General features: G+C 37.4%; 1 protein-coding gene across 1 annotated transcript in view; it reads right to left on the reverse strand.

The window, feature by feature from the left end:
• The window catches only part of LOC136885432 (rho GTPase-activating protein 44), a 382,026-nt gene that overhangs the window by 265,005 nt on the left and 103,657 nt on the right, over positions 1-13,364 (reverse strand). Inside the window, exons 8-9 of the mRNA XM_067157983.2 lie at positions 8,419-8,568; positions 1,136-1,313 (exon numbers count right to left, since the gene is read on the reverse strand). Coding sequence (XP_067014084.2) covers positions 1,136-1,313; positions 8,419-8,568 — 328 coding nt within the window. The remainder of the gene's footprint in view (positions 1-1,135; positions 1,314-8,418; positions 8,569-13,364) is intronic.

Raw genomic sequence — 13,364 nt, forward strand, 5'->3', positions numbered from 1 at the left:
CAACCTATAGCTGAGTTTTAATTTTGTTTGGTAAATGCAGAATGTGTCGCTGGAGATTTTTGCATTTCTTTTAGTTTAAAACAATTTATTCTTTATTTGCAGTTCTCTAGTGCATTTTGTCTTGTTGTGTGTACCCTAATCTATTCTATTACAACTACAGTCTAACCTCGATATTTCAAACCTCCATTACTCAAATTTTCAGACTTGAAGTAACTTAAATATCCAGGCAGTTTGTACTATTCTTTACATGTATTTATTTTTCTATGACTTGAAATTCGGTTACACAAATTTCTCGATTTCTCGAAGCAAACATTGCCTCCCTTGAAGCCAAATATACTCTGCAACTCGAATTTTGTGCAACATTAACTGTGCAATATGACATCTGTGGTTTGTGAGGAACAGTTAACAAGTAAAGAAAGGTTTACAGTGATGCTGGGAGCTAATATGATGAGAACCGAAAAACTAAAACTTACGCGGATGACAAGCCCCATTTACGAATCTCGGCTGCGTGGTATTAACGAGAAATTTCAACGTGAAGGGAGGAAAGGTTAACAATAACAAACAGAAGAGACTAACAGATTTTTTTTCCAAATGTGTTAACTGAGGTATGTTTCTTGTTTCACTGCTGTATGTACTGTATCCTATCTTCTAAAAAGTTACTATAATAAGTGTTATAATTATGGTGATGCTGTAAAATAGAGTTTCTTTGTATATTATTAAATACTGTTAAAAATAATATATTCAGTATTAGCCTGTAGATACATATGACTCAATTATGTACTATACATGCTCAAAAATAGTATTCTTTGTATCCTGAAATTTTGATAACTTGAAATAAAATTTAGCTCCAGAGATGATTCAAGATATCGAAGTTCCACTGTACTTATAAGCAGAATTATGAATGTATTTCCCTGAAATACCTGTAACTCTGCCTAGATGTATAAATTCCAGAGGCTCATTATAACATCCTCATACCTATACACAGTCAACAAGACTGATGGTCTTATGCGACGAAGTATTTCAGAAACTGGTGTTCTAAGATATTTACATTGAATTATAAGTTACACGAGATACCATATAGCATGGTCAAATCATTTCAAAAGGCATACTCAGACCACTGTTGTTTTTAACATACCTAGCTGCCATCATCCAGTCTTCATAGAGTGCATGTGTCATAAGCGGTTCTGGAAGTTCTCGTAGATATGATTTTAGGGCACCAGCAATTACATGTGGATCTCTATATTCAAGAGCAGTCTGCAATGTAAGGCATCTAGCATCTAAGCTCATCTTCATTCGGCGCAGCTTTGATGCCCCTGTAATCATTATGAACAAATTTTTCATTCAGTAACTTAACACACAGAAACCTGATATCAATACATGTAATAATATAGATATGTGTGTGTCTTGAATCATTTTGGGTTAATAATAATAATTTATCTCCAATTACCACATATTTCTCCTGAAATTAGGTAATAAATTCAGCGTGTACAGCTTACAAAGTGGGAACAGATTAAACATGTCGGTAATGTACATATAAAAGCTGTATATTTATTTAAGACTTCTATCATACCTGTCATGCACAAAAATTTGTTACCAGATATGTAGAGTTTTATAGACTAAATTGTTGTTTCTTTGTTTTAAGAGCAACGAACCAGTCATTAAGATGGTTTACTTTTCTGTGTACTGATGTTGCGAGTAGGACTGCTGAAGTACATACGCTCGCTGTTTATACTGAAACCTACTGGAAAGTTTGTATGCACTTATAACACTACAGTGATAAGAACAACCTGAAAAGACTGCATGTAATTCGGTGAATAGCTGGATTCTGAAACAATTGCATTTACACACGTATGATTTTGCACATGTCCTCCGAAAAGCAACCCTAAAAATCGAGTACATATACAACAAAACAAAAATGAATATGGACCATTCAGAGTTATATTCATCACTTAAATTAATTAATTTATTAAATCATTCATTCATTCATTCATTCATTCATTTACCTCCTATTTTTCTTCTTTTTCTTCGTCTTCTTCTTCTTCTCTTCTCCTTTTTTTATGACCACATAGGATCAATTTAGTCAATCGTTCAGGTCTCTTTGAAGGGATTGTTCGGGCTTTGCGATCCTCCAAGTACTTCTTCAGACATTCCGATCTTCGTGTCCTTTCCTCAGTTGAAAATATGCGTGTTGTTGGTTTCTCTCATGTAAGGGTAAAGCGGAGGTTTGTATTCTTGAGTTTTGTATTCAATTTTATCTTATTTGTGGTGTCTTCTGTTGTAAGGCCCCTTTTCAGATCCTCTCTTACTTATCTGATCCACTTACATCCTGCTGTGGTATTTTTTGAGATGAGATTGTGTTGTACTAGTTGTTTCAGAAGTCTTGAATCCTGCATCCTCATGATATGTCCAAAGAATTCCAGTCTCCTCTTACGCATAGTATCTGTAATGGGTTCTAGCTCTTTGTACACGACTTTGTTAGGTATTATCTGCCACTGTCCATCTTTCTGGTATTTTTTGTTGATGCAGGTTCTTCTGATCCGCCTTTCAATTTTCTGAAGTCTGTCAGTCTTTGATAGTTTATTCAGGTGAAAAAGTGTTCCTGCTGAATATGCTTCTTTCATGTCCACTGCTAGTAATGCTAAATCGTCAGTGAGAATCGTAGGCAAAACCCAGGCAATTTGTTTAGATTTTTCAGCCAATCTTTATTTTTGGGGGACATTTCCTAAACCGTTCCCTCATTACCATTTCTAGAGCACAATAAAATAACAGTGGTGAGAGCCCATTTCCCTGCCATAGTCCAGGTTTAATTTCAAATGACTGATGTTTCACCAATAAACTACACTTTTGATTTGGTGTTAGTGAGAGTCAATTTTATCCTGTTTATTAATTTGGGGTGTAGTCCAAGGTGTCTTAAAATTTTAAAGAGAGATTCTCTATGGATGCAATCGTAAGCTTTCTTAAAATCTACAAATGTTATCACCATATCTCTGTTTCTTCAACTGTTACAGTCCATTATCAACTTAAGACTCATGATCTGATCAGGACAGCTCCACCATGGTCTGAAACCTCCTTGATATTCTCCTAGTTCTTTCTCAAGTTGTAAACTTATCCTGTTAAGGACTCTTCTGCACCACTTGGGAAGCTCATCTTCAGCACATTAACATCTGTAAGGTACTATTAAGCTCAGGTGACGAATACATCCGTGCTACAAGAAATCTGAAAGAAGAAATAACTCTCTCACTACAATCCCTCAATGTCCCTCCATCTGACAATTTGCTGCATCCATGCCTAGAAATAACAGATGCCAGGAAAGTGAGAAGAGTACTGAGAGAAAGGGCATTCAGTGAGTGGTGTAACTTGCAGCAGAAAGGAAGAGGTGTATGTTTGTACAATGAATATACTCCTGCCAACTCCTGGATTCGAGACCATCAAGGCTTATCATGTAGTGAATGGCGTGAAGCAATTAAGACGACAGCAAACATTTCAGCAGTTAGATCGGTACCAGGAAGATCTCAGAACGATTCCCTTTGTAGGCGCTGCCTCAAGGAGATTGAAACTCTTGCGCATGTTCTGGGATCTTGTCCTTGTGGTGAACTTTTAAGGAATATGCGTCACCATAACATTCACTCGTTAATTGCGGCAACGCTAAAAGACCATGGTTATCAGGTATTTGAAGAGGTTCATGGTTTAGCGGACAACGGAAGCCACAGAAGGATTGACATCACTGCTTTCAAGAATAAGAAGAGAGGTTACATCATCGACCCCACAATTCGCTTTGAAAGCCATAAGTCGCAGCCCTCAGATGTTAACCTAGAGAAAAGGAATATTTACTTGCCAACAATTCCTTACTACAGGGAGAAATACCAGATAGAGGAAATCGACATAGTAGGTCTGATGATTGGAGCAAGGGGAACGATTCCCGCTTTTGCCACTAATTTCTGGAAACAGATGTCTCTGCCAGTTACAGCGTTACGGGAGATTGCCATCATAGCCTTAAGGGGCTCACTGATAATTCTAAGAAATCACTGTTACAAGTAGGCTACCTTCAACATTTATCAAGTACAGTATATCTATTTTATCTTCTAAAAATAAATGTAAAAGTATACTTTGTCGCAAGGCAGCCTCTGCATGACAAGAAGTATTCCATAAAATAAAATTTTGTATGACATGTCTAGGAGTGAGATTCCCCTGTAGTTATTAGAGTCGGTTTTGTCTACTTTTTTGTGCAGTGGGTGAATGAGGGCTGATGTCCAGTGTTCTGGCAGTTCTTCTTTAATCCAGATAGAGACAAGTTGTTGATGGAACCCCACTGTCGGCAGCCCTGAAGATCGTTTTCCGAGGTTTCCCATTTTCACACCAGGCAAATGCTGTGGCTGTACCTTAATTAAGGCCATGGCCGCTTCCTTCCAACTCCTAGGCCTTTCCTATTGTCACCGTAAGACCTATCTGTCGTCATAAAAGGAAAGAAAAATTCCACCTAATCAATACATTTATTTTCTTGTAAAGTATTACAATCTAGGACCGGTTTCGACCCTTCATAGGTCATCCTCAGCTATATCAGAATCACATTTGCATTTCTATCTTATACCTCTGAAAGAGCTTCATTATATATTGTTTCATAATTTTCAGTGAAAACTTATCTTAAAAACTTACAAATTTCTAAGCGTTGTGTTAAAATTAAATTTTAAAATTACAAAACTTTGAATATTATATATGTACCGGGCGGTACACCTCCGCTCCGCTAATTCAAACATTGCGCCTGTAGAAACTCCTCTACTGGAGGAAGCCTGAACTTTAACTACAGTGTTAATTCTCAAGTTTCTCTTGTAAATTTTGAAGTTTTCTGAACTGTGTTGTTTTCGATGTATTTTTGTTTTGCCTGTAGTAAGAAGTGTGGACATTCTCGTCTAGATGGCACTACTGAAGGACTACAATTATGCACCCTAGTGCGAAGTGAATGAACTGTGTTTTTGGAGAAATTTTGGGTTCATAAGTTTGTTCTTTGTTAAATTTCTTTCAGTCATTGTTTAAGTTGGCAATATTAACCGTTTCTTTCTGCCAGTTTTAAATTTGACCAATAAGGAATTTCTGTAATTAATTTTCCACCAATAAGGTGTTTCTTCTTCGTCTAGTGTAGTAGTTTTTGCCATTATCCAATAAAATGCTTGTGGGCGGGTGTTATCATTCACGAAACGCCTCAAACTTTCCACGAGGGTACATAAACTGCTGATTTTCGGGTCTCCGCGCCACTTCAGTAACATCTATCATTGTGTAAATTATGTAGCAGGGGGCGGGAAGCGCCTCGTTCTTCGGGCAGCAGTTCAACCACCAGGTAATGGCCTTTTAATAACTTCTTTTCTTGCTAGCTCAGCAGTTTAACTCTCGGGGCAGGTCCGAAGCCTTTTACCATGTAACTTTCCTCTAAAATGTAAAGACACTTGGTATCTATTCTATCTTTTTAAACTACAAATTGGGATAGAGAGTGCTTAACCCCCTCGAGCTCCCACTCATATTGCTTTGAGGTGAACTTATTTTCACAACCGTTTCTTCCCTTCTAATGTAATGTAAATCGTTTTCTTATATAAGTCACCTCTTTAGGATGGGATTAGCCCTTGCATTAACAGCCTAGTGCCAAGTAGGTTTTAAATAAAGTGTATTAGGAGTGCAAGGACGCCTCCTCTCAAGTTGGTATTTTGGAGGCCATGTAATTGACCTGTTTCTTTACTTAATAGGCCTCAGTAGGTTGGGTATTTTTACCCCTGTTTTCATGTACTTGGAGCACAGCTTGAAAGTAGATTTGGTGTGGCCTTTGATAGGCTTGAACTTTGAGAGCGTGTTGCTCTTTCTTAAAATTTGGTTTCTGTGTGCCTCAAGCAGGCTTTTCTGAGTAATAGGGAGCGAGTGCTCCTGGGCATGATTGGGGTTTTCGGCCCCTTTGTTAAACCTTATGTATAAGTAAAGTTGGGCTCATTGCTCAAGAATTATGTGTCTGGCTCTCGGAGCCCAAATCCTGTAACACTGTAATTGTACATTCTCGATTGGTTGCTTTGCTACTCGGTACCTGCCATTCTTGTTATTTCTTGATTTTGCAAAGAAAATATAACCTTGTTAAATTTTATCTTAACTTTAATTTCGTAAGTTGAGACCCGTTCACCCCAGCACCTTCTTTCACCTCTGCTAATCCACCAAACCACGGTAACAATATACATGCCCTTTGGCTGACAGAATGCGTCCTTGGGTTGATTAAGCATCTATGTTAGGTATTGTTCCTTATTCTGTTGAATCGATTCCCTTTTATACTTATGTACAATCGTGAATAGACTATCAGTAAAATTTGATAAATAAAACTTGCGTGATAATTATAATAAAATATCATGTTACATCTTTACACCATATTGCTGGAGTGATATTATTTTAGGTAGAATATAAATGCGTGTTGACCTCTATAAAATATTTTACATAAACACACTAATATATTTTAAAGTCTAATCATTGTACTTTAAAGTCTAAAATACTTATTGCTTTGGATCTTGCGTTGTTATGTGGTAAAATATTGTAACAATTTGTCTTTATATAACATCAGATATTGATAATATTTAAATATGCCGTGTATGGTTGGCTTTTAAGTCTAATGATTAAATGTCAGTTCCTTCTTGCATAAAATTACAAGTTTCATATTATGTTGATTATGTATTGTATAAAACATAAATGTCTATTAAATAGAATGCTTATCATTTACTACAGAAGTTTTTTAAAAACACTTGAATGTCTAGTAATATAGTCAATGTATTAGCGACACTGAAACGTGTTGGCCTTGATTCTTGCGTTATATTTCCATAATTTGCCTTTTTTTATATATGTCGAATGTTGGTCTTTATAGGTTCCATTTGTAAATAACAGCACTTTCCTATAATTGTGAAATGGATCAATATAAGCTTGATACGTGTTAAATTATGCACTATATGTGTGATTCAGTTCTGGCCTAACTTCTGTTCTGGAGTTTCGTCCCATCAAATGCCGTAAGAATGTGGTGGTTCCTTTCCCTTTTTGAGGCTGGTAAAGTCTGTAAGCCAAAATGAATGAAGTGAGTTAGATTTCAATGGAAGTGTAATATTGTGTGAATTTGTAAAGCCTGAATTAATTTACTTACTGCTGGATGTTTGAAATGCGAGTTTCTTGGCCGTTTGACGAGTAATGTACCTCGTACTGATGGTTCTAGTGTTGTCTGTTGTGAGAGGGGCGGAGGGATAAGTAAGGGAGGTTGTTACGTGTGTATGGGCGGAGTCACTGAGGTTCGCTGTCTGCGCCGTAGCTTGTGTATGACGTCGTCTGTTGACTATTTTGACGTAGTCGTTTTTTAAGACAGGAACAATTTTATTGAACAAAATATTAGTTTTTTCAGATAACTCATTTATGTTATAATTAGAATTTGCATACTGATCTAGTGTTATATATAATTCTTCACTTATATTAAGCAAAGGACCTTTAGGTTCTACATTTAATATTTTTAAATCGTTATTTATGTCCGTAAAATTGTGCTTATATTCATGCATATGTTGCCCTATTGCCGAGAAATGATTATGCCTAATTGCGTTTACGTGCTCATTATATCTAGTCGTGAAATTCCTGCCCGTACACCTTACATGCAGATCATGAGGACTGATTGATAGATTACATCCATTAATTTGATTCCATGCACAAATAACTGTAGGTCCTGTGGATTATGATGCGAGATTAATAGTCATTGAAAATCCATGCATGCTTGTTTGCCTGATTTGGTAACAGTATTGCATGTGGAATAAGTAGAGGAGTAAAGCTTTTGTTCTTTTTTACAATCTGCTTTACGTCGCACCAACACAGATAGGCCTTATGGCGATGATGGAGTAGGGAAGGGCTAGAAATGGGAAGTGAACCGTGGCCTTAATTAAAGTACAGTCCCAGCATTTGGCCTGTGCGAAAATGGGAAACCAAATCACGGAAAACCATTTTTAGGGCTGCGGACAGTGGGATAGAACCCACTATCTCCCAAATGCAAACAGATAGCTACGCGACCCAAACCGTGCGGCCACTTGCTCAGTGGGAAGTACAGTATTTTGACGGGGGATAAAGAAAAGATTTGGGAGGGGGGAGGGGGAGTTTGTAAAATTTTTGAACAGGCCTTGTAAAGAAGATATTGTTTTAGTAGTTTAATAAAAACACTGGTCTTGTAAACCAATATTAAGATATCTCTTCTAAAAAGGTTAAAAATTAATAAAAATGTAAAATATAAGCATTCTCATGTAACAGGGAATCTAGATATACTAGTTTTTATAGAAAGTTATAATTTTATTCACAATGTATTTCTATTTTGAAAGTCCTGTGTCACTCTATTGAATCGTATGCAATTTGCTGATAATTATCCATAAAGGCTGTACAAACCTCCAGCCACACGAAAGAGGCCCTCTTCTTCCATACCAAGTTCCAGCAAGGCACATACACACAGCTCAATAGGAAAGGCTATTTTTCTGCCAGTTACCTGAAGGTGTTCTTCTAAAGAAATCCCATACACAGGTTTATAGCAGCTATCCTCTGAAAAAAATGCAAACAAGAAAAAACAAGAATGAATAGAAATGACAGTAGTATTAGGCATACCCCACAGCATATTCCACAAGTGCGACAACTTAGGCAAGAACAACAGTCACTTGACTTTCATTGCACACTGAGAGAGAAGTTTCAGGGCAACCTTAATTCATCTGGTGGGAAAATTCTTGGTCAATGAGAGGATGAAAGAGAATGATAATATTCTTAATTACTTCCGATTTAGTGAGCATTTGAGTCCTGAGTAATATCAACAGACCTCACAACATAGCAGATGTACAGTATCTGTACAAAGATTCATTGATCTTTTTTATATAATTCTGTTTCATCTCCAAACACTAGACAGGCCTACTTCTTTTTCTTACATTGGAATAGCGAACAAAGCTGTGCAATTGCAAGTGTAGTCAATGATGATAAAATCATTTTGTAATAAAATCTCTAACGAATTTGCTTTCATCAAAATAGAAGTAAGTATAAACTGCACTTAAAAAGTGATATTTCCAGAAAATGAAAATTGAAAAAGACCATAAATATAAAATGTATTTGAATTCTAAGGTATGAGAATGTGGACAATAATTACTCAAATGTTCATATTGCATACAGCAGCTCACAAAAATTGGAAGATCATTAAGAGCTAAGTAACTGATTTTTCACAGGTCAGGTTATTTTGCAGTAATGATGAAATAAAGAGTATTACATTTTCAATCACCCAGGAATAGTTATCTTAAGTCAATCAGACTCTGTGACGCATGATACTGAATGGGTGATATATGATTAAATAGGTTCCGGTTTTGGGTCAAACTCTTAGTGCTAGCTAGTAAGTGGTCTGCAGAAACTGCTTAGGATGTAACATCACTGTATCATAAACTCATAGAGTCAAATGAGTCACTTTCAGAGAGGTCTCATCATCAGCAAGCGAATGTGTGATGGGATGTTCCAAGAAATCATACAAGCAGTTTGTTGTTTGAAGGAGGATGCATCACATCAGTAAACTTCCTTAATGTCAAACATGACATATACTAGACACAACAGTCATCTTGTAATATCAGTGAGTGATTGACATGATATAGGCATTTTGGGCTTATGTCATGTCAAGAAAAAAAGGTGAAATTCTTTATGTTTCGCAGAGAACTTTGCTCACGTCTTCAGAAGAAAATCTCGACTGTTCACGAGGAAGACTTCTCCAATAATGAAAGTTTGAATTAGCCATTAGTAATAGAAGTCACCAGATGGCTCACTGTACTCTGGTACAGCACTAGCATTCCAAGTGGAAGCTGACAGCACCATTAGAGTCTGTCTGGGAGGAGGGGGGGGCATAACAGGTGAACATGCATTGTGAAAGTATGACACTGACACAAGCCTGCAATGAAACATCTGGTGATGAGGAATGTACGAATTTGGAAAACACCGAAATTAAATAACAACAATGAAAGGACAGGGAAGAGAATTACTTACGTAAATCCTTAATGGCTGGCAACCATGTATTACTTAACTGATAGCCAGTGTCCCTGTTGAAATTGTTAGGATTTCTAGGTTTTTCCACAGCTTCCCATATAATCCTAGAGCTGTAGCGTCTGGCGTGGGTAAGAGCTCGAACATCTTGGAAAACAACATCGTGACAAAATATTTGTCTCAACCAGCCAGACAAATCAGCAATAGCTGAGCACGCCCTATCATCGGGTCATGAGGGAAAGGAAGCAGAGGGAGATAAGATACATGTTAAGAACATTCTTGCTGAAGACGACCTGTCATGCCAGAATCTTCTGCAGTAATCTCCCAAGAAGCTATGCTAATAGGGAAACAACTCTGTACCTCGGAGGTATAGGACACTACATTACGTTTGAAGTTTGAAGATGTTTTACTTTGATCTCCCTTCATTTCTTGCCTATACATAGCATTTTCAAAACAAAAATTTACCAGTTAACTCTTTGTACATTATGTATCACAGTGTTTTACATTGATGTTATTTGTTTCTTTACTTACTGATTTTTTATGGACATGGTGTTGTATACCTCTCATGAGCGTATTGTATTGGATGACGTAGTGTTTGCGGTATTTAAGGAATAACAAGAAACACACTACTGAACTATAATTATTTCATTTGAAGAAATATATTACATAAACAGAACATTACATACGTTGTGGAATGACTTGCTGCAGGAACATACTGTAAATGTTAGATCCAATCCTAAACCTCTACTGTGTCTTCTTCTAGATAGTCTATATTGTTTGTATTACATGTACCGGTATGTTATTTTATTTATTTATTATGCCTTTGTAGGTGGCGAAGTTAGGGCTCTTGGCCCTCTCTTACACTTAACCACTGTAGTGATACATCAATGGGAGCAGAGTTTGAGTACATAATATTATATAGTAAATAACCTACACAAAAATACATTACACTATTCTAACTCACATTCATTCGATCTTCCAGTCATACAAGTTAGTCAGCTGCATTTAGAAGGTAGTCTCGGCAAGCAGTCTTAAATTTAGGTAATGAGGTGGAATTTCTGACACTGACTGGCAGGGAATTCCAAAGTCTAGAACCCGCCACAACAAAGGAATTGTTGTACATAGAGGATCAGTGAACAGGAATAGAAAGGGAGGAACCAAAGCGGGTATTACTGCTGTGAAAGGACGAATACTTAAGCTGGGAAGAAATGTATAGTGGTCTGTCTTCAGAGAGCAGTCTGTATATCTGTATCAGTATGTGGTACGTTCGTCATTTGTCAGGTTTCAGCCATGAAATAGTGTGATAGTATGGGGTGACATGCGTATCATAACTCAGACTGTATACAAATCTAAGGCAACAATTAAGTGCTCGCTGAAGTTTCGAGGTCTGCTCTTTTGTTACGTCTACCAGAATGACGTCACAGTAGTCGAGGAAGGGAAGCACTAGCGTTTGTATGAGTTTGACTCTCACATTACAAGGTAGAATATCGCTATTTCTTTTAACCGAATGGAGTGTCGAAAATATTTTTTTTTACACACTTTCTTAATATATTCAGTCCAATTTAAAGTTTCGTTCATTGTCACTCCAAGATTTCTCACAGTTTGGCTGAATGGAATAACTCTACCATTCAGTATAACTGGAGGAATAGTTTCGTACCGTAGTGTGGCCAACAATTTTTGAGAGCCAATAATGATTGCTTGTGTCTTGGAGGGGTTAAGAAGGAGGGAATTTTTCAAGGAGTAAGCATTAAGTCGCTGAAGGTCAGCGTTGATGCCAGTTATGGCAAATCAGAGGTGTTACAGTGACAGTAAATTTATAAGTCGTCCGCATAAAGATGGTAGCTACAATTCTTTAAATTAGATGAAATGTCGTTTATGTACAAAATAAAGAGCAACGGGCCTAAAACACTACCCTGCGGCGTGCCTTCCTTCCTGGTCAGCCAGTGAGAGGTTTGATCAAGGGTTATGATTCGTACGGTGAAAAGAAATTAATAGTTCGTTGATCGAAGTAGTAAGATTGCATCTTATTTAGTAGAGTCTGGATGTTCATAGTGTCAAATGCACTACTGAAATCGAGGAGAGTAAGTACTGTCACCAGTCTTTGGTCCATTGCCTGTCGTATGTCATCAGTCACTTTGAGCAGGGCAGTTGCTGTGCTGTGTCCCTTCTTGAAGCCAGATTGCAATTGGTCTAGGAGAGAATGGTTGTTTAAGTATTCCAAAACCTGCTCATGAACCAGACGCTTGAGTGCTTTGGAAATCGCAGGTAAGATAGAAATTAGTCTGTAGTCGGATGGTAGGGAAGGGTCAGGTTTCTTAGGCACAGGGATAACATTGGCTAGTTTCCATAGTGAAGGAAAGGTTCCGTTTTTATGGCAGTAGTTAAAAATGTGGGTAATAATGGGTAAAACAGCACCAATAATGTTGTGTAGGAAAGTTATAGGGATATAATCCACTCCTCTGGCTTTGGATTTGATAGAATATAATACCTTTTTAACTTTATTAGCAGTAACGGGGCGAAATGTAAAATGTTCTTGGTCAGGTAAAGGGTTCATAACGGAGGTGGGTACTGAGTTTGGGGAATTTAGTACATTAGGTGGTGTTCTTTCTTCAGTGAAAAACTCATTTAACTTATCAAGTGGTATGTCTGGCACATGAGGTTGTTGCTGAGGTTTCCCTATGCCTAGGGAACGAAGTGTGTTCAAAGCACTGCTAGAATTCATGTTTGCAGTCATGTTTTGCAAGTAAGTAAATTTACAGTTTCTAACGAACTGTTTAACTCTATTTCTAAGGACCCGATAATTTTCGAAGTCACTTTGGTCACGAGTTCGTTTAAAGCGTCGGTAAAGTGCATCGCGGTGGGCCATCATGTTTTTAATTTCATTATAAATCTCATGGTGAACGGAAGGGGTATAGGGGTAATAGCGCCATTTCTACTAGAAAATAAGAAGGGAGACATTTGAGAGCTGTTTCAAATCTACTGGAAATGTATGGGGGGAACTTTATGAAGTCATCAACTAGGTTTACACCATCAAAATATGTATTTATGTACAGAATTTCCATGTTTTCTTGTGATACTTGGAATTGTACACATTTTGATAGGAGATATTGCCATTTGTCAATATCCCTCTTCCTATAAACAGGATGAGTGTGTGACATACACAGTGAAACATTTAAAATCTTCAACTTCCAATATGCTATTGGCTTTACGTCGCACCGACACAGATGGGTCTTATGGCGACGATGGGTCAGGAAAGGGCTAGGACTGGGAAGGAAGCGGCCGTGGCCTTAATTAAGGTACAGCCCCAGCATTTGCCTGGTGTGAAAATGGGAAAC

Source organism: Anabrus simplex, chromosome 1, assembly GCF_040414725.1.
Source record: "Anabrus simplex isolate iqAnaSimp1 chromosome 1, ASM4041472v1, whole genome shotgun sequence".
Taxonomy (NCBI): Eukaryota; Metazoa; Arthropoda; class Insecta; order Orthoptera; family Tettigoniidae; genus Anabrus; species Anabrus simplex.